Source organism: Staurois parvus, unplaced genomic scaffold (assembly GCF_062004578.1).
Source record: "Staurois parvus isolate SC_StPar_1 unplaced genomic scaffold, SC_StPar_1.0 ptg000626l, whole genome shotgun sequence".
Taxonomy (NCBI): Eukaryota; Metazoa; Chordata; class Amphibia; order Anura; family Ranidae; genus Staurois; species Staurois parvus.
The window spans coordinates 221,933-245,740 of NW_028318422.1; the positions used below are offsets into that span (position 1 = coordinate 221,933).

Below are 23,808 nucleotides of genomic sequence, written 5' to 3' on the forward strand. Positions count from 1 at the left end.
TCATACAACACTGTACCCAAACTACAATGTTATAATTTTCTTCACACAACTAGAGCTTTCTTTTGGTGGTATTGAATCACCGCTGGGGTTTTTATTTTTTGCTAAATTAACAAAAAAAGGCCAAAAATCTTGAAAATAAAACAAATTAGTATTTATTATTTAGTCTGTAGGAAAGTTATAGAGTTCACAAACTATGGGATATATCTGAATATTGATCAATCCTGAAGTTCTGACAACCAAACTAATTTCTTGAGATCCAAGAAAATCAGAATAGTACAGATATCCCCCAAATGACCCCTTTTTGCAAGGTAGACAGTCCGACGTATTTCATAACAGGCATGGCGAGTTTTTTGAAGTTTTTTCAAATTTTTTTCTCATAATTTTTTGGAAATGAAGAAATAAAAAAATTATTTTCACTATTTTTTTTTTTTTTTTACATACTGTCACCAGTGCAGTACAGTGTCATCATATAACTGGCATGGCGGTGATCAGGGACACTGACTGGTGACAGTATGAAAAAAAATTGATAATTTTTTTTTATTATTTTTTATTACATTTTTTTCTCTTTTTTTTTTAAGATTTTTTTTCATATTTCACTATGACCAAAGTAGTATAATGTTACCATAGTTACATTTTACTACTTTGGGTTAGTGATCTATATTTTTTTTTTTTACACAATTTGCTTATAGCAAAGAATTACTTTGCTATAAGCAAGCATTTACCTGAATGAAATCGATTCATTCAGGTTTTTTTTTTTTTCTTAACTGGCCACAGCTAATCATATGACACAGCTAGGCTGTGATTGGCCCAGCTTGTGCATGTGATCGCTGTGACCATTCACAGCTAGAACACTTGTATACAATGGATGGCATGATAGGAAGCCATCCATTGTATACAACTGTCATGTGACCTGCTGTGATTGGTCACAGCAGGTCACATGGTACTGGCAACAGGGCCGGTACACAGATCTGTCATCGGCCGTGTCTGAGGTACACGGCCGGTGACAGATCATGCCGCTGTGCGGCTCTGCTGGCATGCAAACTGCGCATGCCTGAAAGGGTGCCATATGGCGTCCACCCGGAGGGATGAGGGTTTTTTGCTGGCCACCATTCGGCCATAGGGACCGGTTAAAGCGGAATTGAAGAAAAAAAAAAAAAAAAAGGTTTACATTGGGCCCCAGGAGCTTTTAGCAATAATGTACTAATATGCACATTATGTACTAATATGCACATTATGACAGACTTACCTGGCTAGTGATCCCCTTCAGTGCTGCACTGTTATTCTTCCTCTTGGTCTGGCCTGAGATAATGTCACTCCCACGCGTGCACACTGGAGTCACATCGCAGGTCTGTGCCGTAAGGCTGCACATCTGTGGTTTAGTAAACTCGGATGACTGACAAGGATGGGCGATGACAGACAGGGAGAAGGTTTAAAACAATCCCACCTGTCTTTGTTTTGGTTTTAATTCCACTGTAAATGGTCTGTCTTGTATTGATGTTAACCTTGATATGCCACACTAGGCCTGAATAGGTGGATTTCCTTAAAGTGGAAGAAAAAGTCTAACTCTACTTAGACTGAATGAGTACAAAGCTCCCTGTGAATGGCTGTGCAGCACTCGGCTTTATTTTTGTTCCAGGAGTGTGATCGGAAGTTTCCATTCTAATTTTAGAACACAATACTGTATACTGTATGTAACTGGGGCTACATATAGTTAAAGGATAAGCTCACCTTTGGGAACATGTTACATGTTCCACCCATTTTTAGGGTGTTACCTGTTCCCATTGCTGCAACTGCTGCCCCCACCCCCCCTCCTTCTGACAGAAGTATGGGGAGAAGTTGCCCCGTACTATCTATTAGATTTGAAAACAGCGCTACCGTGTGGGGCTCCGCCCACACGACCGCGTCTTTCAGAGACAGAGTTCCATGAATGAATGCACTACAAGTGCCAACAGCCTTAGTGGCTGTGGGCTTGTAGTTTTCGGCTGTTGCTGTGGAGCGCCGTGGTAGTTAATTGAATCTTCCTGTCAGTATATCTGCTTGCTCGTACATCAGTACTAGCAAGCAGATATACTGACAGATCAGCAGGAGACCATAATGGCACTAGAAATCTACTGATCGTTGGTGCAATGCTTTACAGGCTCCTGCAAACAAAAATAAAAAAATGCATATATTAATAATATATGCATTTTTTAGCAATTACCTGCTAAAAAATGTGCATATATTATTTTTGTGCAAAAGGTGAACTTTAATACAGCACACCCAGCAAGCTCACCCTTTCAGTAAAAAGTTTATTTGGATCAGCTTAACCATAACAAAATATTTAAAGGGACATTAAACGTTTAGTTAGCCTTTAGGAATCTTGTACTTTATCATAAAATATTTTTCTTTGAGTCCATTAAGGAGACACAGGTCTTTGTTTTCTTGGCTTTGGTACTACTTTCTCAAAAACCTTTCTATGATCTCTGTGAGCCATAAAATGTAAAAAAATGGACAAAATTCGGAGGCAGTGTGTGACACAAATTGAAAAATAAAACTAAAACATAGTTAGAATTGCCTTTGCTAATTTTCTTGTGTGTTTTGAAATTTTGATCAAAATTAATTGTTATAATTTTACAGAGATATTAAACCAGAGAATATTCTAATTGATCGGACTGGTCATATTAAACTTGTAGATTTCGGCTCAGCAGCAAGAATGACTTCAAATAAAATTGTAAGTATGCCAGATTTTTTTCACATTTGCTTGTATGATCTTGCAATGATAGCACGTTCATGAGCTTTTCTCCCTGTACTTTAGGTAAATGCCCACCTGCCTATAGGTACACCAGACTACATGGCTCCTGAAGTTCTCACCGTGATGAATGGTGACGGAAAAACTACCTATGGGCCTGAATGTGACTGGTGGTCTGTCGGCATAATTGCATATGAAATGTTTTATGGAAAATCTCCATTCACAGAGGGAACGTCAACAAAAACCTTTAATAACATCATGAATTTTCAGGTTTCCTAATTTTTGGTTGCGTTTTTTTATTTATGTAGGAAAGTGAACACTGTTCACAGAATTTTATATTTTTTTTTTTTTGCAGCGTTTCTTGAAATTTCCAGAAGAACCAAAAATCAGCAAAAACTTTCTTGACTTGATCCAAAGCTTGCTATGTGGACAAAAGGAGAGATTAAAATTTGAAGATTTATGTTGTCATCCATTTTTTGCTAGTGTTGACTGGGACAATATTCGAAACAGTGAGTAAAACTATAATAGTCTTATATGCCATATTGTACTGAAAATCGGTACCTCTAAATATAATGTTTCATATTGTTGCATATAAAAGTCTTGGCCAGGGGCGGACTGACAACTCATGGGACCCCCGGGCAATAGGGGATCATGGGGCCCCTGTGTCCTTGCCCAAACTCAAAAAAGCCTATGAAAAAGGTACCAGAGGCATCTCATGGGGACCCCTACTGACCCCGGGCCCTCGGGCAGTGCCGAGTTTCCAAATGGTTAGTCCACCCCTAGTCTTGGCATTACAAAAGCTGAGTCATATTCTTGAAATTCTAATCTATCTTGCCTTTTATTTGCCTTTTTTTCCCCTAATTTTAGAATTAGAGCTAATAATTTTAAATATTGGTTCTGAGTTGCTATACATTTAGCCTGTTGTCTGCTTAATTTTTTTTTTTTAACGGAGGTAATCATTTTAACAAGCTTCTCTGGCTTAGGATATGCCCTGATCTAATAGTTATGCTGACATAAGTTTCCCAGTAACCTGTTATAACGAGGTTAAGGTTGGAAGGGGAATGGAATAGTAGTAGTACATGGAGATTAAACGAGACGCTTATACAGGATGTGGAGATGGAGAATAGAATAAAGAAAGAATTAGAACAATATTTTACATAAAATGAGACAGATGAGGTCTCCTTTGCTACAATTTGGGAAGTGCATAAGTACTTACTGTACATTTCATATTGATGGATGTGGCATTTGAGCGGTGTAGTCTATTCTTCATTCAAGCCCCCTTCTCGTTTCATTGTTTTCAACCTGCCTGTGTCACTGCATAGATTAGCCCTGTGGGGTCTTTTGGTGCAGGTTGTCATTGCCCCAATCCCTGTGGTGGAACGATTCCAGACATTTACCATGATCTTTTGCCTGCATAAAAAAAATAAACTATGACAATGAAAAGACATGAGATACATACAAGTACTTTCCCACTATGCAGTTATTATTTATAAATATTTGCTTTTGTATTGGGATTTTTAGTATTTTGTTTGTTGAGGGACAGAAGAAATTAAAAACTGTCAGGTTATACTGCCTTTTTAAGGAGAATTCAACAATAACAGACAAAAAAAATTGTAGCCAGACCAGCATAATCCCACCTACTCCCAGCATGCCTTGATTTTGTAGCAAAGCAGTCCCAAGAGACAAAAAGAGGGTTGGACCTGTGTCCCACAATGAACTCCAAAAAATGGATTTTATGGCAAGTACAAACATTCAGTGGTCGTTCTCGTTTATTGGGGACACAGGAATTCAGAGACTGTCAGGACATCCACAAGCGAACCAACTGCTGGGTGGGCAAACGCAACAAAACGCTATCAATCCCACTGAAAAAGAACAGAAATGGGCACTGCCTGTAGCTCAAAGAGCCACCTGAACAATGTTACATCCCAAACCTGGCATCAGACGAGGCCTGAACATCCACCTATGAACAGTAGACCAGCTGACAGGCTTGGAAATCTGGGAAACTGTTACTTGATCCCAAAAAGCCCAGGAAGTGCTCACAGATCTAGTGGAGTGTGCCCTGACAGGAGAGGGTTAAACCCGATCCTTGAGACCAGAAGCCTTGATGATGGTTTCAGCCACTGAGAAATGGTGTAACAAAAAGCTAGTTCCCCTTTGCACTGACCCTGAGGAAAGATTAAATCTTCTGTTGAACTAGAGCCTGAGTAGTGGCTACTACAGACACAGCACAGATTACAAAATATAAGATAAAAGAACCCCGCTCTATTAATAGTGCAAAAAGAAAAATTTTCAGAGCAGCTACCACAAAAAATGCAATCACCATACTAATAAAATGCATATACCTAGAATAAGTGATGTGCTCTGTAATTACATCATCTCCCTAAATAATACAACCTAAACAAAACGATATGTATCTTAAATATTCAATCTGTATAATATGAAAGAAACATCAGAAAGCAAATAAACAATGTGAATCAATATAATATAGCAGATATAGCCCTTGAAATATCCAAAATGTTAAAATTTGTCCAAAAAGCTAATCGCAGTCCCATACATCATCCAATATAAGAAAAAGATCAAAAAGCAAATAAACTTTGAATCTGTTTAAATACAGCAGATATAGTTACTCACTGAGTGCTTTTACCTTTTCTGCCATGTGACTGTATTTTTACAAGTTTTTTTAAATTAAAATATTGGTTTACAGTCTGCACAATCTTGCCTTCTCTTTTCTGTGACATCTACTGTATATTGTTTATTTACTTTCTGATGTTTGTCATATTGCACATTTTTTGCACAGATTGAATTTTTAAGATACGGTACATATCGTTTTGTTTAGATTGTATAATATAGGGAAAGGATTTAATTACATTATGCTTCACAGCCCAGATTACATCCAAGCGGTGGAGGCAGGATTCCTTCTAATGAGCTGGACAAAAATGAAAGGCTTAAACTACAGTACTGAATTAAGTTTTTAGCCTCAACATCACCATTTCCCTGTGTAAGACCAGAAGGGGTTATTTACACGATAAGAGTGTCATCTCTGATACCTGCTTCACCAAGATGATGGCAATAAGAAATGTAATCTTTTGCATGAGAATGAAGAGGGAAATATCCCTGATCAGTTCGCTGAGTGGTATTTTGAGGAGCCGAGAGAACCAAATGAGGATTGCAAGGAGTCACTGAGGAATGTACAGGGGCAATCACATGGTAGACACCCTGCACAAACGTCCCGATCAAAGAATGGGAAGCCAGCAGTCTCAGAGGCAAATGTTGGTTCAGATTCATCTTTAAACAGTACAGAATTTGTCTAACAGAATTTCCTGTAGTGAAAATTCTTTGACTTGCACCAAGCAAACTATTCCATGTGAAGCAGACTTCCTGGTTTGTAAAGCATCGTGGTGATCACTGATTTGGAAATGTTCCATGAAGCAGGATGGTAGATAGGTCCTTGAGAAGGAAGCTCTGGACATCCTGATCACAGTACTCAAACAGGGGAAATCTGCCCCTATATGTCTTCATTTTGGTCCAGAAAATCTGCATGGGATCCCCCAAGGTTGACATAGCCTTCCTTTGTTAGTGATACTCTCTAGCCTCTAGACATCAAAAACACACACATGAGTTTTTTCCCCTATTTTTACAGTGCATCAATGATTCCTTTCCCATAAGGGAGGATCCAGAAGTGTTGCAATGGCAAGAGAGTTTGAGTAGATCCTGTCCTGGGTAGAACTCATTTCTGCGCCTTCCAAACTTTACATCTCTGGCATGGACAATTGGTAGGCAGACTTCCTCCGCTGGCAGCACCTACTGTATATCCTGGGGAAATGGTCCCAAAAATGAAGGTGTTCCAGGACCTGTATCACCGGTAGGGGATGTCTGTTTTGGATTTTCTGACCTCTAGGTCTGTCAACTAATTGGACCGGTTTGTCTCCTGGCATAGGGCTCCTGTAGCAGAAGCTGTAGATGCTTTTGTTGCTCTGTGGGATAAGTATGCCTTCAACTCAACCTTTCTTCCCGTGATGCTTCTTCCTCTTCAGATCTTCAGGATTGAGGTGGAAGGCATTCCAGTGATCCTATAGCGCCAGATTGGCTCTGGCAGATGTTGTACTCTGACTTGATCAGACTCCTGGAGGATGTTTCAAGGGCTCTTCCAGATCGTACAGATATTCTGTCTCAAGGATCAATTTACCATCCTGCTTCATGGTTGTCGGCTTTAATGGTATGGCTATTGAAGCCCAGGTTCTGAGGGGCAGAGGCATCTCTAAATCTGATTCCCTCAATGTCAAAATCTAGAAAATCTTCTTCCCATAAGGTTTATTGCTGCACATGGAAGGCATACTTTGCTTGGTGTGAGGCAAAAAAATTTCACCCCAGGAAATTTTCCATGGGATGAATTCTTGCATTTTTGCAGATGGGCCTGGACCATCATTTGTCCTTGAGCACCATCAGGTCTCTGCACTTTCAGTCTACTTCCAGAGACTACTGCCTTCCCATTCTTTGGTCAAGACTTTTGCGCAGGATATGTCCAATGCGGCTTCCCCTGTTCGCTCCTCTATCACTGTGTATTCTGAATTTGGTTCTCTTGTCACTTCTAACATTGCCTTTGGAACCGATCAAGGAATATTACTTTTCTACTTTTTGTTCACAAGGTTGCGTATTGTGTGTCCTTCACCTCTGCAAGGTAAATGTCTAAACTGGCAGCTTTATCTTGTAAATAGCCTTTTTTGGTCTTGCACAAAAACAATGTGGTATTAAGGTCCATAATTTTCTCCCTACCTTAGGTAATTTTGGACTTTCACCTTAAACTGAAATTTCACACTCTTCCCCCCCCCCCCTCCAATATTTTTTAAAGCCCCTGCTTTACCTGTTGGTGTGTTCAGCACATTTAAGGTTCTCATCCACCCACCCATTGTTCTAGGTTCAGCTGGTGCTCCTCCCACTGATGCGTCAATAGGCCCTTCTCCTTTCCTGAAAAGGCTATGCCTCCTGGGATATGTGCTGTGGTCGGGGCAAATTCTTAAAAAAAGGTATACAAAAAAAACTTGTTATTCATGTAGAGGGTTGGAGGAGGTGTGGTGCGGAGGGATAAAGTTTTGGAGGGTGAAGATTTGCTTTTTTTTTTTTTTTTTTTCCATTGTCGCACTCCAGTTCACCAGGAGATTTTGTCTTTCCTCAGGGGAACTTCTTATTCCACCATTTCTTGGTGACTCAAACCATCATTAAGGTTTATGGGCTCAAGGATTGGATTCCAACCTTTACTGCCAAGGTGCACTCTGCTAGATGTGCTAGCACTTCTTGGACTTTTCGGCATCAAGCAAGTTTCCCACATTTGCAAGCCTGTTTGCCTGGTCTTGTGTTTCCTATATTCTCTAAGATTTACCATGTGGATGTCCAGGTCTCGACAGGGGCCAGCTTTGAGCAATAAGGTGCTTTAGGCGGCTCTTTGAACTGCAAGCAGTACCCAGTTAAACTGCTTTTGGGTGTCTCAACAATCTCTGAACTCCTGTGTCCTCCAAGTCCATTGAGGGACCCTGGTCTCGACCCTCTGTATTTATCATTTTAGTTGTGGCACTACTTTACCACAAAATGGAGGCATTTTGGAGTAGGAGAGTAAAGTTATACGATCTGTTCTTCTCTTACCTTGTCCTGCACTCCCGCGATGTCCCTCCTACAGTGTCCCCTGTAATGTCCTCCGGCGGATGCCGGCATCTGTCTTCTGGGTTCCGTCCCCTGTGGCGTCGGGACGTACGGAGACGGAACAACGGGAAATTTGAAAATGACAAAAAGTGACATTCACTAAAATCACATAGTATAACATTACTGTATCAAACCATTTCACATACATTTTGTCCCGAGTGCTTTGTCCTGTGCCCTGCCTACATTTTTACTGTTTTTTTCTGCCTGGAAACTGAGAAATGTCCATGGCGTCCAAAAAGCGTCCCTTTAGGTCAAAAGCGGTTTTAGACCAGCTAGAGAACAGTGATAGTAAATCAGAACCACTTGCAGAATTGAGTGATAATGATTCGTGGGGAAATTCGTCATCAGACACTGAAAACTATTTTGCGACTTTGCTCAGTGATGTGCGAACTTGGCGCTGTATTTCAAATTTCAGTGTTTTTGGTTTGATTATATTATTTAATTACATTTATTATTATTATATTATTATTTTTTATGATTATTTATTAAATTATGATTTCGTGTTTCAAATTTTAACATACCCGGGATGTTTACTAGACTCCTTGTTCGGACAGATTTCAGTGAGTTATTCCTAAAAATTACAGGCCTACAATAAAAAAAAATACATATTTCCATGCAAAAAAATGTACCGCTTTGAGCACAGAAATATGGACATAATCAGACCGTTACGGAGGTTAACCTACCAGCATGTCTTTGGAGTGTGGGAGGAAACTGGAGAACCCGGAGGAAACCCACGCAGGCACATGGAGAACATGCAAACTCCAGGCAGGTGGTGCTAACCATTTAGCCACTGTGCCAGGCATGTCATCCTTCACTCCTCACAGTCCCAAATACAAACATGTATGGACAGGGGCACAAAATGTTGGCAGCAACTCTTTTACCAAACTGAATGGTTCAATAGTACTGTTTCTTACAAAGAAGTAAATTAGCAAATGCTTATCCCTTCTGCTGCCCACACAGAAAACACTGCTCTGATGAAGAGGACTCACCGTCTTTTTAGAAACTAACTCTTCTGAGAATATTGTTTCCTGGTCTCCAACTGCACTCACTGGTTCCTTTAGCCAAGTCATATGTCACTACAGAATACAGTTCAGTAATTGATTGGTGTAATTTTCTCCTCACTTCCTGTGTTGGTGACCAATTTTACTGGAACATAGGGTAAAGATGCAGACTGCAGTAAACATGTCAGAGGTTAACCCTTTCCCACTCTGTTTTGAAAATAAAGTGTCTGTATAGCTGAGTTCCCTTAGGAGAGATTTCCCTTGGCTTCCTGTCTTGGTGGCCATTGACACTGGGGTGGAATGTAAAGAGAAATCTCAACAGGGACACAAAAACATGAGAGGTTCTAATCCATCCCCATTTTAATCTTAAAGGATAAGTTCACCTTTCGTAACATGTTACATCCATATTCAGGGTGTAACATGTTACAAACTGACCAGCCCCAGCACCCCCCTATCCCAGTTGTGACAGCTAGTGGGGGATCTTCTCTGTCACAATTTTAAAATAATGTGGCCGGGTGGGGCTCTGCCCACCTGGCTACGTCACTTATTCACAGTATTCTGAGAATGGGAAAACTACAATTTCCGACAGCCTTTGCCGCTGTCAGCTTGTAGTTCTCCACAGCGCCATGGTAGTTCATTGAGCTTTCCTGTCAGTTTCTGCTTGCCCTTAAGGGATTTATGAGCAAGCAGATACAGTGACAGGTCAGAGGGAGGCCTGCATGGCAGCAGCGATCTGCTGATCGCTGGTGCAATGCTTTAGAGGCTTCAGAAACAAAAAATAATAAATGCACATTTTTTTACCTGCAAAAAGATGTGCAATTGTTCATTTATTATTTTTTGTTAAAAGGTGATCTTCTCCTTTAAAGCAGGGGTAGGCAACCTTAAAGTAGTGGAGATCTACCTGAACAACATGGGAGAAGTCAAAGATCACCGGCACAGTGTCTCCTCTTCACACCTGATTTAAAACTGTCATACTACTGTGTCACAATCGCATGCATTGCATGGCAATCATGGGTTTAAATTAGGTGGTGAGGAAGCAACATATCGCCTCCTCACCACCTGTCAAACACACTCTGATCGTTTTTCAGAGGAGCAGCAGTGCCTGCTGCACTTGTGAATAAGCCCTTTGTTGCATTTGGCAGCGGCTCGTTCACAGAAAGTTGGGGAGTGGTAAAAGCCTGCGGATTTACTGTGCCCAATCCCTACCCCCTTTAGATGCGGAGGTAGCAACCAAAGGTGTACACATGCTACATCAGGAATTAAACCCTCTGTTGCTTTTGGTGGGTGCTTCAGCCTGCCAATCATGACCTATTCAAGTAAATGGGGCAACTCTGCGCCCCACAACTGCATGCTTCTGCGAGGTCCAAGGGTTTATATCAGGTGGTGAGAAAGCAACACAATGTTTGCTGTACTGCGCAAGGTTGCAGGGCACTTGCAGAGCGGCCTCATTCATTTGAATGGGTCATGCTTGGCAGGTGCTACACCCACCAACCATGACAGGGCATATAACTCCTGCTGTTCCTGCGACATGTGTACACCCGTGACCACTGCAGCTAAAGGGGGTGAGGTTGGGGTGGGAATGGTAAAAACAAGTCTTAACTGTGCGTTTTACCAGCCCCTTAAACTGCAAATGTAAATGAATCCTCACTGTTCAGAGCCTCCTATATGGCTGTTTTCACACTGATGTGCAGCGGTTTACCTGCACCGTGGGCATAGCGCAGTGCATCTGCAACTTTCCTGTTGGTTAGTTGTGCTTTGCCATAGACTTCTATTTATATCCTGTAGGTGTGGTGAACTTTCTTAAAATGCACCAAAACTCCTGCATTCAGGAGTTTTGGTGCACTTTCAGGAAGTGCACCAAACCCACAGAATATAATAGAAGTCTATGGCTAAGTACAGCTAACCCGCAGGAAAGCTGAAGGTACGCTGCACTGCACCCGCGGTGTGGGTAAATCGCAGCACATCAGTGTGAAAGCAGCCATATACTATTATGCCCAGTGTATTGCTTCACACTGATCTGAAGAACTCTTCTTTCCTGCTGCCGGCACCACTCTGGAGACCACTAGGCGGGATAAGAGGTGAAGTGTGGTTGGTAGGAGGCATTAGCTTACGCGGCTTTTGTTCCCAACTCCAACTTTTACAAGTAGTCCCTCTGCATTGCACTCTGTTTCATGCTCTGGGATGGCGGGTCAGCAAGCCCAGACCGTGATCTACAAGTCACCTGGCTGCGATCTAGTAGATCATGATCCCCGCTTTAAAGTTTTGGCTGCAATTGCAATTACATGTCAGCTGCATTGCTTGGTGCTTTGATTGCGGCTCCATAACTTAAAGGTGACATTAGGGCACATAACCTATGAGCAATGACTTCAGCATTGTCTTAATTCTCTTGAAGCCTAATGACTTCTGCGGATTTTGCAGCTTCAGGGCAAATGGTCTGGAATTGGAATATTGCAGAACCTGCTCATTATAGGTGACCGTTTAGTTTTTGCAAATTTGTATCACCTCTATCCATCCACTCCATATACATTTTCCGTTTCCTCTTTTCTATTGTGTCTGCACTTTATAGTTTTTGACTGGTGGTTTGCTTAGAAGCTCTACAATGCAGTAACTATTTTCCTCTCCCATAAAAGTAAAATATCATTGCTTTTTCATTGTGATGAAAAAAATTAATTGTTCATGAGTGCAATTTTCAGAAAATTTCTTTAAAAAATATAATAGATTTGTAAGGTCTTTTTTCATGGAGTTTTAATTCTTGTTGATCATCTTAGAAAGACATTGTAAAGTTTTCCACAAATCTTATGCATATAGTTACTTCTGCTCTGTTGATGACTGGATGACATATCAATATACTGAAATAGAACATTCTGCTTGGCAGCACTTCATTAACCAAGAGGCGTTCAAGTGCTAATACTGTATCTGTTCAGAATAACATGCCTAATGCATTTTAGCGTTTAAAGTGCACCTGTGCCCAGACTATGACAATTATATTATTTACATATCTTTAACAAGCAGTAATGCCTCATTTACATGTGTGTAACCTCTGCAGTGTGACCCATGGTGGATTGCTCTTCAGAGGGCTCTTTTTTCCCTCTGTTCTCACCTGGTGATCTGACCAGTAACACACCTCCTGTTATAGGGTGCCTACACTCTGGATGAAGGAGCAACAGAGACCCCTTTGGATATCAGTACTGTTAATCTGGGGGGAGGGGAATGTTGGATGCACTAGCAGATTTAGATACACTAACAAATTCAAGCCAAACTCCAGCTCACACTTTTTAAACAGGTACAGCAACAATCCTTTTCTTTTTGGATAAAGGTTTTACATAAAAGTAAAGCTGATCGTTGTAAGCACCCCTGTCAGTGGTAAATGGTTTGTCTCAACCCTCTAACTGCTACATCTGCAGGACAGCTTGTTCTGTTGGAAAACAAAAAACGTACTGGCAGGATTGCCAGGTGAAAAATAAAGAAAAGAAAGCTTAAAAATAAAACGAATGCAGCCATCACATTTAAGAATTCGTACACTGCAATAATAAGGCCTCTTTCACACTGGCGTTCAGTCTATATCTGTTTTTGAGACGGATCCAGACTGACTCAAAATGTATGTCTGTGGGTAGGTGGATGTAAACTGACGATCAATTATCCGTCTACATCCATGTCCGTTCAAGTCTCTCTTTTTTTTTTTTTTTTAAATGGAACAGCCAATGTCCAGATTTGTTGAAATGGAACAGAAGTAAACAGATTCCATCCATTTACATCCATTCTGTTTATGTCTGTTTTTAGACAAGAAACATTTTTTTTGTTTATACTTTTGTCACCTCTGATTGGTCTCTGCAACAACAAAGAAAAAAATGGATGTAAAAACGGATGTAGACTGATGTAAACTGAACTGAAAACTGGTATGCAAACTAATTTTAGCTGAAATAAACTGAATCCATTTTTTCTTTGAAAAAATATGACTGAACGGATGATGTCTTTGTGAAAGGGGCCTAATGTTTGCTTTTGGTTTTAATACTGCTTGAAGTATTTTAGCCATATTTTAGTGCATGATTACTTTGCTTGATTTTGTACTTATCAGCTCTATATCTTACGTCAACTATATCTTCTTTTTCTTGTTTGCTGACCCATAAAGCCATTGTTCATGGTAAATGGTGCATTAGCCTAAAGTGTATGTCTAGCTATAACTTAATGGGGAAAGATGAAATGCATGCTATTTTTTTTTTACTGCTATCCAGAGAAATCTGCAACAGGAATACAGACAGCAGCAAAAAGATAAAAAAGTTGCAAATACCAGGGTCATGATCAGACAAGGTCCACAGGGACCACCCTCCAAGAACAATTGCCTCATTTGTCTGTTGGGGTGCAGGTTGCCAAACAATCGCACAAACTCATGCAATGTTTGAAACAGATTAATGCAGGCCATAGATGGGTCAAAAATCATCCGTTTAAAAAAAAAAACGAAAAATCGGTGTTCAATAGGCCGACGTTACCACCAATGGTAAAAAAAATCGGCCGATTTTCGTCGCGTCTACGGCTGGCATTTAATTACTTCTGTCCCTTGCAGAGAGCTCTGCTATTATATTTGACATGAAAAAGTATTGCAGTTGCAACAATGTATCCATTTGTATCCATTTCAGATACAGATGTTTTTATTTGGATACAAATAGATACATTGTTGCAACCTCAAGACTTTTTCATGTCAAATATAATAGCGGTCTGGAATTCCTCTTCTTTTTCTTTCTCTTCTTCTTTTTCTTTCTCTTCTTCTTTTTCTTTCTCTTCTTCTTTTTCTTTCTCTTCTTCTTTTTCTTTCTCTTCTTCTTTTTCTTCCAGGTCACGGCTCATGCGCAGATTTTTATATCGGTAAACCGATCGGCCGATTTGCCCATCATTGCCGGGAAAATCGGCCGATTTTTTTTCCAACTTTACCGATAGAAAAAAATGTGCCAAAACCCCCGAAAAGCGGCCAACCAATTAACCCAATAACGGTGCGAACATTGGCTGATTTTTTTTTTTTTTTGGCCGAAAAATCGGCCGATTTGCGACTTGTCTATGGCCTGCATTAAGCCTTGTCTGGTCTGGTAAATCCCAGAAATCAGGATGGAGAGTGGAGAAATGATGTTAGCATGCACTCTGTGAACCGAACCCAATATTGAGCCGTGTGTTTCAGCAAACCAGAACTGGCTTGCTATTTTGTCCTCAGGGAGTCCAGTTGGATTGTAGTACCATTAATAGGAAACAGGTGGTTGCAAGCTGTCACAACTAATGCACTGTTTGAAAAAAAAAATGCAGTGCCAATGGGCCATGAAATCAGTAAAATCAAAGAGATATAGGCAGTACTATAAGGTATCAACAAAAATAATACTAGTAAAACTGAACTAAAGTGTGATATAATAAATATTTTAAATAATACGACTCAAAAATAAAATTATTCAAAGTTTACTGTGAAGAAAAAAAAAAAATCAACTGCATGGACTTTCATAAACAATAAGTCACACCAATGCGATTTGTGTGCAATTTCAGGTGCGATTTCTGAAGACTTTATTGCTGCTTGTGAAGATTTTCAACGATTTCTTGCAACTTGCAGTGCGATTTCCGTTTTATTGTATGTATGTGAAATCACAACAAAACTGCAGAACATATAATGTAAGAACTACTTTAGAAATCACGCTGCAGAACATCGCACATGTTAAGACACTGACATTCACATTCATTAGATTCAATTTCAGATGCGATTTCAATTCGCAAATTGCATCAGAATTCACACCAGTGTGACTGGGCACTAACTCCGTGTACTGGCAAGGAGCATATTTGAGACAAATTCAGGTTCACCCTGGGCATCACCATATTTAGAGTATGGATCCAAATGATGATGAAGCCCAAGGTCTACCTGAATATCTGATGCTTCTAAAATCTGCTGCATTTGAGTTTTCTAAGATCAGGTATACCAAAAAACAATGCAACTTTAGAATACAGATGCAAAAAAAACAACATTTTATAAAATCCTAATAGAAATCTATCTGTGAAATATGTACTATGTGAGGATGAGAAAAAGTTGACCCATCTTGTCATATCGATAAAGGGGACCCCTGTGTTTCCAACATGTTTGGGAATTGTTACATAGGACTTCAGAAAAACTTTAACTTTCTAATATTTCTATTGAAAGTATTAAGTACAGGGAACAAAGATATCATCAACAATAACAATAAAATCTCAGATCATCCCCAGTGCAACATAAAATTGTCAAAATGAGGACAAAAATTATCCAGGTAAACATGGATCATTCAAATATGAAAAATGTACAATAAGCAAAAGCCTAGGAAGGTAAAAATCAGGCAGGCAAATTATCAGGAGTTCCCACTTCTTACCATGGTAACAATCAAAGCGAGAACCACAAGAGTGGTCAGGATAATCAATAAACTTGGGAAGGTGAAGCCAGTGAAGGGGGTAAGAAGAGGGACAAGAGACAAAAAAAAAATAGTGTCCCCATACCTGAGGGTATAATCATATTAGGGGCCCCAAGGGGTGCCCCAACCTTCATTAAAAAAAGAGATAAAGTAAAAAGATGAAATGGAGAAACCGTAGAAGAGAAGAAGAAAGGTAAAAAAAAATTGGAAGAGGAAAAGAGGATCTGCCAAGAGGAGTGGGCCAAAATCCCTCCTGAGATGTGTGCAAACCTGGTGGCCAACTACAGGAAACGTCTGACCTCTGTGATTGCCAACAAGGGATTTGCCACCAAGTACTAAGTCATGTTTTGTGAAGGATCAAATACTTATTTCCCTCATGAACATGCAAATCAGTGTATAATTTGTTAGACATGCATTTCTTTTGAATTTTTTGTTGCTATTCTGTCTGTCAGTGTTACAATACACCTACCATTCGATTTTTAGACTGATCAGTTCTTTGTGAGTGGGCAAACATTCAAAATCAGCAGGGGATCAAATACTTATTTCCTTCACTGTATATGTATAAGGCAAAAAATTTCAATAACATAAAGCACATATATTCATTGCATGCAAAGTTTTGTTTGTGAATATTTCTTGGGAGGGGGTCCCTAGCTTTCATTAGATTCTTAAAGGGGTCCATGACTCAAATATGGTTAAGTGATTCTAAAGGTGGTATTTTTTCACCTACTAGTTTTGCACAGAACATCCTCGATCCTCTTCTTTTTGGTTCCTCCGCCAGCAGTCCTGGCTTCTCCCCCCTGCCGAGTGCCAATAGCAATCCTCTTGCTATGGGGGCACTCGAGCAGGCTTGCTCCTGAGCTGCGCTCCTGTGAATGGACATTGCCCATTCACCAGGGACGGACTGACCATTTGGAAACTTGGGCACTGGCCGAGGGCCCGGGGTAAGTAGGGGGCCCCATGAGATGCCCCTGGTACCTTTTTCATAGGCTTTTTTGAGTTTGGACAAGGACACAGGGGCCCCATGATCCCCTATTGCCCGGGGGCCCCATGAGTTGTGTCTTGGAAATTTGCTTTCAATTAATTTTCCTTACCATGAGTGCCCGCAGTTGGATGAGCAGCAATCCCCCCTAAAGCTGTGCGAACTTCGCTGCAACCGTATTGCGCCCTCCGCTTACCGCGACTGCCCTATGATCCCCTATTGCCCGGGGGCCCCATGAGTTGTCAGTCCACCCCTGCATTCACACACGGAGCGTGGCTCGGCCCTGCTCGCTCCTCATTGGCTCACTGGCTGTGATTAATAGCAGCAGGAGCCAATGGCTCTGGCTTCTGTGTAAGCCAGTGAGTGGAGCGTGACCCCGGAGAGCCGCTGCTCTCAGGCACATTGCTGGATCGAAAGCGGGTTCAGGTAAGTTTAGGTGGTAGGGTGGTTTTGCACATAGGTTTTTTAACTTCTTGTATAGAATGCAGTAAAATACAACACAGTGGCTAAATGGTTAGCATTTCCGCCTGGCAGTACTAAGGTTGCTGGTTTGAATCCCAACCACGGCACCACCTGCCTGGAGTCTGCATGTTCTCCCTGTGCCTGCGTGGGTTTCCTCCGGGTGCTCCGGTTTCCTCCCACACTCCAAAGACATGGTGGTAGGTTAATTGGCTACTTTCTAAATTGGCCCTAGTATATGTATGTATGAATGTAAACTAGGGACCTTAGATTGTACGCCCCTTGAGGGTTAGGGACTGATGTGAATGTACAACATATGTGTAAAGCGTGGCGTAAATTGATGGCAATATATAAGTACCTGAAATAAATTAAATAACTAAAATAAAAATATAAACCAATACATTCACCTGACTATTCAGAACCAAATTATTTACAGGCTACTGTGGGAGGATCACAACTGATATATCAATTGGAGAGCTGTTCTTCAGTCTCTCTAAGCACAGAACCCACTAAGCCCTAAAACATGACTTTTTTATTCATACATAGCTAAAATTGTGTTTTTTAATGTTTGTTGGCAAGAATTGAAAAATCATGAACCTGCAGGTGGATGCAGAGCTTAAAATAATTTGGGAGTGATATTCAAATTGAGTTTTCCATGAAGAGAAACATTTCCTTATGTCCAAAAACTGATCATACTACTGAGTGCCTCCCACACCAGACTATTTCTCTGTTTTCCCCTGATCAACAATAATGCACATTATTGAAAATACATTATGGAAATGTAGGCTGTGGAGTTGATTTACTAAACCTGAAGAGTGCAAAATCTAGTACAGCTCTGCAGAGAAACTAATCAGCTCCCAGGTTTTATTGTCAAAGCTTAATGCCGGCCATAGACGGGTCGAAAATTAGTGGGTTAATTGGTCGGCTGTTTTTCGTGTTTTTTTGCACAGTTTCTTTATTGGTCATGTGGCTGATCGGTTTTCGCGGGCGATTTTGACGATCAGCCGATTTCCCCGGCAATGATGGGCAAATCCGCCAATGGTTTTACCGATAAAAAAATCCACGCATGAGCCGTCCACTGAAAGGGATAGAAGTTATGGGATGAACTTTATGATTTTGTCGGCCGGTTTTTTTTTTTACCGTTGGTGGTAACGTCGGCTGAACGAACGAATGACCGATTTTTTTTCGTTTTTTTTCCCCCCCGAAAAATTGGCCAATGTTCGATCTGTCTACAGCCTGCATAACCGAACAAGCTGAAGTTAGAAGCTGATTGGTTACCATGCACAGCTGCAGCAGATTTTTCATTCTCTAGTTTTAGTAAGGCTGCATTCACACTTGAGTGTCTTGTAGCTTGAAGCTCCAAATAAGCTCAAACTTAAAAAAATCAGTTGTCCTCTATGGTGCCTATTCACACTTGATCGCACAAACAGGCACCATAGAGAACAATTGATTTTTTAAGTTTGAGCTTTTTGGAGCTCCGAGCTTCAAGCTACAAAACAATCAAATGTAAATGCAGCCTAATGCAGGCCATAGACGGGCTGTTTATCGGCCGAATTGTCGGCTGATAAACGAAAAATCGGTTGTTGCCGATGCTGCCACCAATGTCTACAAAAAACGGCAGTTTTTCGTGGATTTTACAGCATGACCGATAAAAATAAACAAGAAGATCCGCGAGAAATGGCCGACGGGCTGGCCCCACTAATGGCGTTAATATCGGCCGATTTTTCGTGCGGACAAAAATTCGGCCGATAAACAACCCATCTATGGCCTGCATAAGGCTGGCCATACATTATACAATTTTCTTGACATTTTTGCTTTAGATTTACCAAAAACCATATAATATGAGGTCAAACCCAAACAACACTTTCAGTTGTATCCAATTAGGCAGGCCCTTGCTCTATGCAGTTGAAGGTAAATCTAAAGGAAATTGGACAGAAAATTGTATAGTGTATGGCCAGCCTAAATCAACCCCAGTGCCTGATGGAACAAAAGTTCATGAGCTGCTTCATGAATGTTAAGCATTAGGTCTGCCCGCCTTGTTGAGTTATATAACAAACTGCAATGATCTCCAATGTCCCGAGGCAACCAATTTGGAAATTATGGCTAGTCTAGGAAAGGCTAATTTTATTAGATTGCTATGGGTTGCCACATAGCACCGTTTTTTTACTATGTCAAAATTGATGAGCCTTGGACCTGCTTGTAACATATTCAAAGTGTTTCTCATTTTCAGTAAAAACTTTGATTCTGAATGCCCTAAAAAATTAATACATGTCTAATGCAGGCCATAGATGAGTCGAAAACCGGCTGTTTTTTTTTTTAAAAAAAAACAAAAAAAAAAAAACCGAAAAAGATCGGTTGTTCAATAGGCCGACGTTACCACCAATCGTAAAAAAAATCGGACGATTTTCGTCCCGTCTGCGGCCGGCATTTAATTACTGCTGTCCCTTGCAGAGAGCTCCGCTATTATATTTGACATGAAAAAGTATTGCGGTTGCAACAATGTATCTATTTGTATCCATTTTGGATACAGATGTTTTTATTCGGATACAAATAGATACAATGTTGCAACCGCAAGACTTTTCCATGTCAAATATAATAGTGGACTGGAATTCTGCTTCTTCTTTCTCTTCTTCCTCTTCTTTCTCTTCTTTCTCTTCTTTCTCATCTTTCTCTTCTTCCTCTTCTTCTTCTTCAAATTTGCCCATCATTGCCGCAAATATTGTCCGATTTTTTTTCCAACTTTACCAATAAAAAAAAATGTGCCAAAATCCAGAAAAACGGCTGACCAATTAACCCATTAACGGTGCGAAAATCGGCCGATTTTTAATTTTTTTTTTTTTACCCCGCTGAAAAATCGGCCGATTTTCGACCCATCTATGGCCTGCATAAGGCTGGCCATAAATGATGTGGCTTCTTTTTTTCTTTTCCAACAGCTGGGAGGCTGATGAGAAAAAACAAACAAAAGGATTTCTCCATCCATACAAACGAAGTGGATAGAGGAATTCCCCCTCCCCCGCTGTGTCAAAGTATTCTTATAATGGGACTCTACGCTGTCAGAATACATTGATCAGCAGCTGCGGTGTTTTCCAATATTCCTGTCCCATATATGTCAATCATTAGATGGCCATACATGGATTGAAATTTGTTAACTCCTATAAATGCTCATAATGATTGTAATTGGCTAATTCACGCAGCATGTTTACTTGTGTTTAGGTGAGAAAAATGGAAATCTGTGCATCCAGGGGAAAATGAAATACTGGATAATGTCAAAATGCACAGCAATTTGCGCAAACTTTGGTAAAGGCAAATACAGCTACACTCAAGAGAACTTGGTCTAGGAAACAGAACCTTTTTGTTTTTGCTTCCCAGATAATTTCTCCTGCGTTTAGACAACATAAATGCAGGAGGCTGTGAGTTTTCTCCATTATTTTGCTTCTGAATATGCGCTCACGCACAGGATTGTCACATGTTTACGTGTAGTTTGACAACTGGAAAATATCAAGGCCGGCTTCAATGCGTAGGTGTAAATAAATATATAACTGGATGTGTTCCTGGTTTCTCATTGGAAGACAGGTACATGCTTGCTTGGCCCATTTACACCTAATGTGTTGCAATAACATGCACACATTTACTGCTGTTTTTTTTTTTTTTCTTTTACTTCAAGTGGTTAATTTAATGGTTTCTTCAGATCTGCTGCCTTAGCGTATACTGTGTGAACCATGTGGATGGCTGTAATGAAGACTGCTTTGCAACCAGTGGTCTCATTGAAATTTAAATTGACCTGCTTGGTGTGGCCTGTGCTGCTTCTCTGACTCATTGTTCCTGCTCACTGTGCAGAAATGAGATGCTGCATTCCACGGCCTAAGTGACCCTAGAAAAAACAGCAAACAAGGCTTTTTTTTTTTCCTTTTTTCCCCCTGAGCGGTCTGTGAGCTGGCAGTAAATATCTGCTCCGTTTTATTAAATCATTTACTATAATGGCAGCATTTAAGTTGTTTATATGTCCTATGCCAGCCTTATCTTGTTTGTGTGAGCCGCGCCACAATAACTGCACATATGTTTTTTCCTTTTTCCCGTCGGCTTGATTTGAAACACAGTGGTGAAATCTAGATGACAGTCTGTGTAGAGTGGGATATTTCCCTTTTTTTTTCCCATATCTTATTGGCCCATAGGAGATTTATTCTGGATCCATGGTAACCGTATTAGAACCAGGAGGATCTTCAATATCACAATGCCTCCTCGGGCTGCTATCTCAGGAGCTGCTTCATGGCCTCTCCAGGCAACACGTTGTGCATTTACATGGCCCTTGAAATAGATGGATCGACACTCCCTCAGATCTCAAGCAGCCGTAAAAGCGAAAGGATTCGGTAATCTCTCAGCATGCGTGTTATCTAATAATCATCTGGATATTTCACATCTCACACCTAGATACCATCTTGCCGTCAGCAGCAAAATAAGCAGGACACATCCTTGTAAATTAGCAATGTTACCTTGTGGCTAAAACTATGGCTAATGGTTACTTTTCATAGGCAGGTGAAAGAATCCAGGGATAGGAGTCATTTTCGAGAGGGGATGTTCCTGTGTAGCAGTAATGGAGGGGTTAATATCTTGTTGCTGTAATAGATTTCATAGCAGTGACTCAGTCTGCCAGTTCCTGAGAGAGCACAAGCTGCAGTGCTGGTGCAGCTAATGAAGCAGGTTCCTGGGTTGTAATCCTCATTTCTCTCATTCTGACCAGCTCCTCCTCCATTCGTTCCTACCTTGAAGTCTGACGATGACACCTCAAATTTTGATGAGCCAGAGAAGAATTTACGGGCTGTACCCTCTTCGCGCCACCTGAACGCTGCAGGTTTCTCGGGCGAAGATTTGCCGTTTGTGGGCTTTTCGTACATAAAGGCTCTTGGTGCATTCACCAAATCTGAGTAAGTAAAATGAACGAGTGACTGTCCTGACTTGGCTGGAGAATGCAGGTTTATATGGCCCGCAGTGGTGTTTGTATGCTATCTGCATCACACTACCCCTGCTGACATGAATACGTATACATCTAGCTGGATCCTTCCCTTTCCACTGTAATACTGCTGTATAGAAGACTGCATTCTGAGTTTCACTTCATTATCTGACATACAAGCCTTCTATAGCTCTGAGGATTAAACCCATACTTTTTTTGTTTGCTTAGTCCTGAATTTTGTGAGGTTTAGAAACAATCTTATTAAATCAATTGCTAACCATTAAATATAAAATAATGAAGAGGCCAGTTGTATGGATCACAATTTGTGTATGGAACACATCTGAAAAGCCTCACATTCAGTTTGTGGGTTGTGACCTCCTTGCTCCTTTTAAACAAGGATGCTGTATCTCACTCCTTGCTAGTGACATTTTTGAGCTACCTAGAAAGAAAATAATATTGTGTTGCTTTTATTTTTTATTTTTTTTAATATGGCAGGAGGGCACTTCAAGCAAACTTTATATAGGATGGGTGGATCTCGTGTTTAAGCGCCTGACACCGATAAACATGCCATAAAGCTACGATCAAATTGCATGGCATGCTTTTGAACCGTGTTGCTATGGACATAATAGGCTCTGCATTTATTAAGGTTATGACCGCTTTAAAAAAGACAGCACATCAAGGTTTTCTGATAGGTGTTTGATATTCCACACAAGCAAATTCATCTGCATAGTTCCTGCAGCATTGCAAGTGTGACACATCTACATTGTATCAAGTGTAGCAGCACTTTAATAACCTGGCTGCTGTTATGCAATCACTGTTTATGCATTCGTGAGCTTCATTCTAAATTGCCCTTCTATTTTGAGACTAGTCTAGGATGTGCGTGGCAAAGATTTTTTTTTTCCCCCCACTGACTTGATATTAAAAAGACATGAACATAAACTTTAGGATATATAACATTTTTTCCTGTTTTGTGCTCTGCTCATCATCATTAGATTTTTCAAACTTTAATATTTCTACTTATTTATATAGAAGTGATATGTACTTTTGTGACATGTGGCCCATAAGAACCAATCAGGTTCAATTTCATGTCATTTTTCAAGAGCATGCTTCAAAAATATAAGAAGGAACCTGTTTGGTAGCTTCCATTTTTTCCTCTTTGCCACTCTAACAGATGAAAATTTAAACAGTAGCATTTGGTAGCTCTTTCCTGCTGTGTAAATATGTTATCTTCATGTGGACATGTGTGAATCCATTGATCTTGAATTTGAGTGATATAAAGTATGATTTTTTTTTTTTGTCATCAGTTTCCCATATCACTATACTTTATAATGGTTCTTTAGTGCTTGTAGAGGTAGATATGGTTAAGAACCATGCAGTATCCTGTACCATTTATCATCCATTGTTATGTGTGATCTTTAAAGCAGGCATACAATTGGCCTGTGGTTCAGAACACAGCAAACAGCATAGAATCACATCTGGTGTGGTTGAGCCATAGCTAGTAAACTTGTACAACACACATTATTCTGTCTGAACCTATTGAAATGTTTAATTCTCTATATCACAAGTTTTAAATGTTAGCAAAGTTATTGTGTGAT

The 23,808-nt window shown here is 40.4% G+C and overlaps 1 protein-coding gene across 2 annotated transcripts in view; it reads left to right on the plus strand.

The window, feature by feature from the left end:
• Positions 1-23,808, plus strand: part of LOC149449356 (citron Rho-interacting kinase-like) — a 201,808-nt gene that overhangs the window by 27,512 nt on the left and 150,488 nt on the right. For both annotated transcript variants that reach the window (XM_089693340.1, XM_089693341.1), the window contains exons 6-9: positions 2,617-2,710; positions 2,795-2,998; positions 3,084-3,237; positions 22,004-22,187. In XM_089693340.1, coding sequence (XP_089549466.1) covers positions 2,617-2,710; positions 2,795-2,998; positions 3,084-3,237; positions 22,004-22,187 — 636 coding nt within the window. The remainder of the gene's footprint in view (positions 1-2,616; positions 2,711-2,794; positions 2,999-3,083; positions 3,238-22,003; positions 22,188-23,808) is intronic.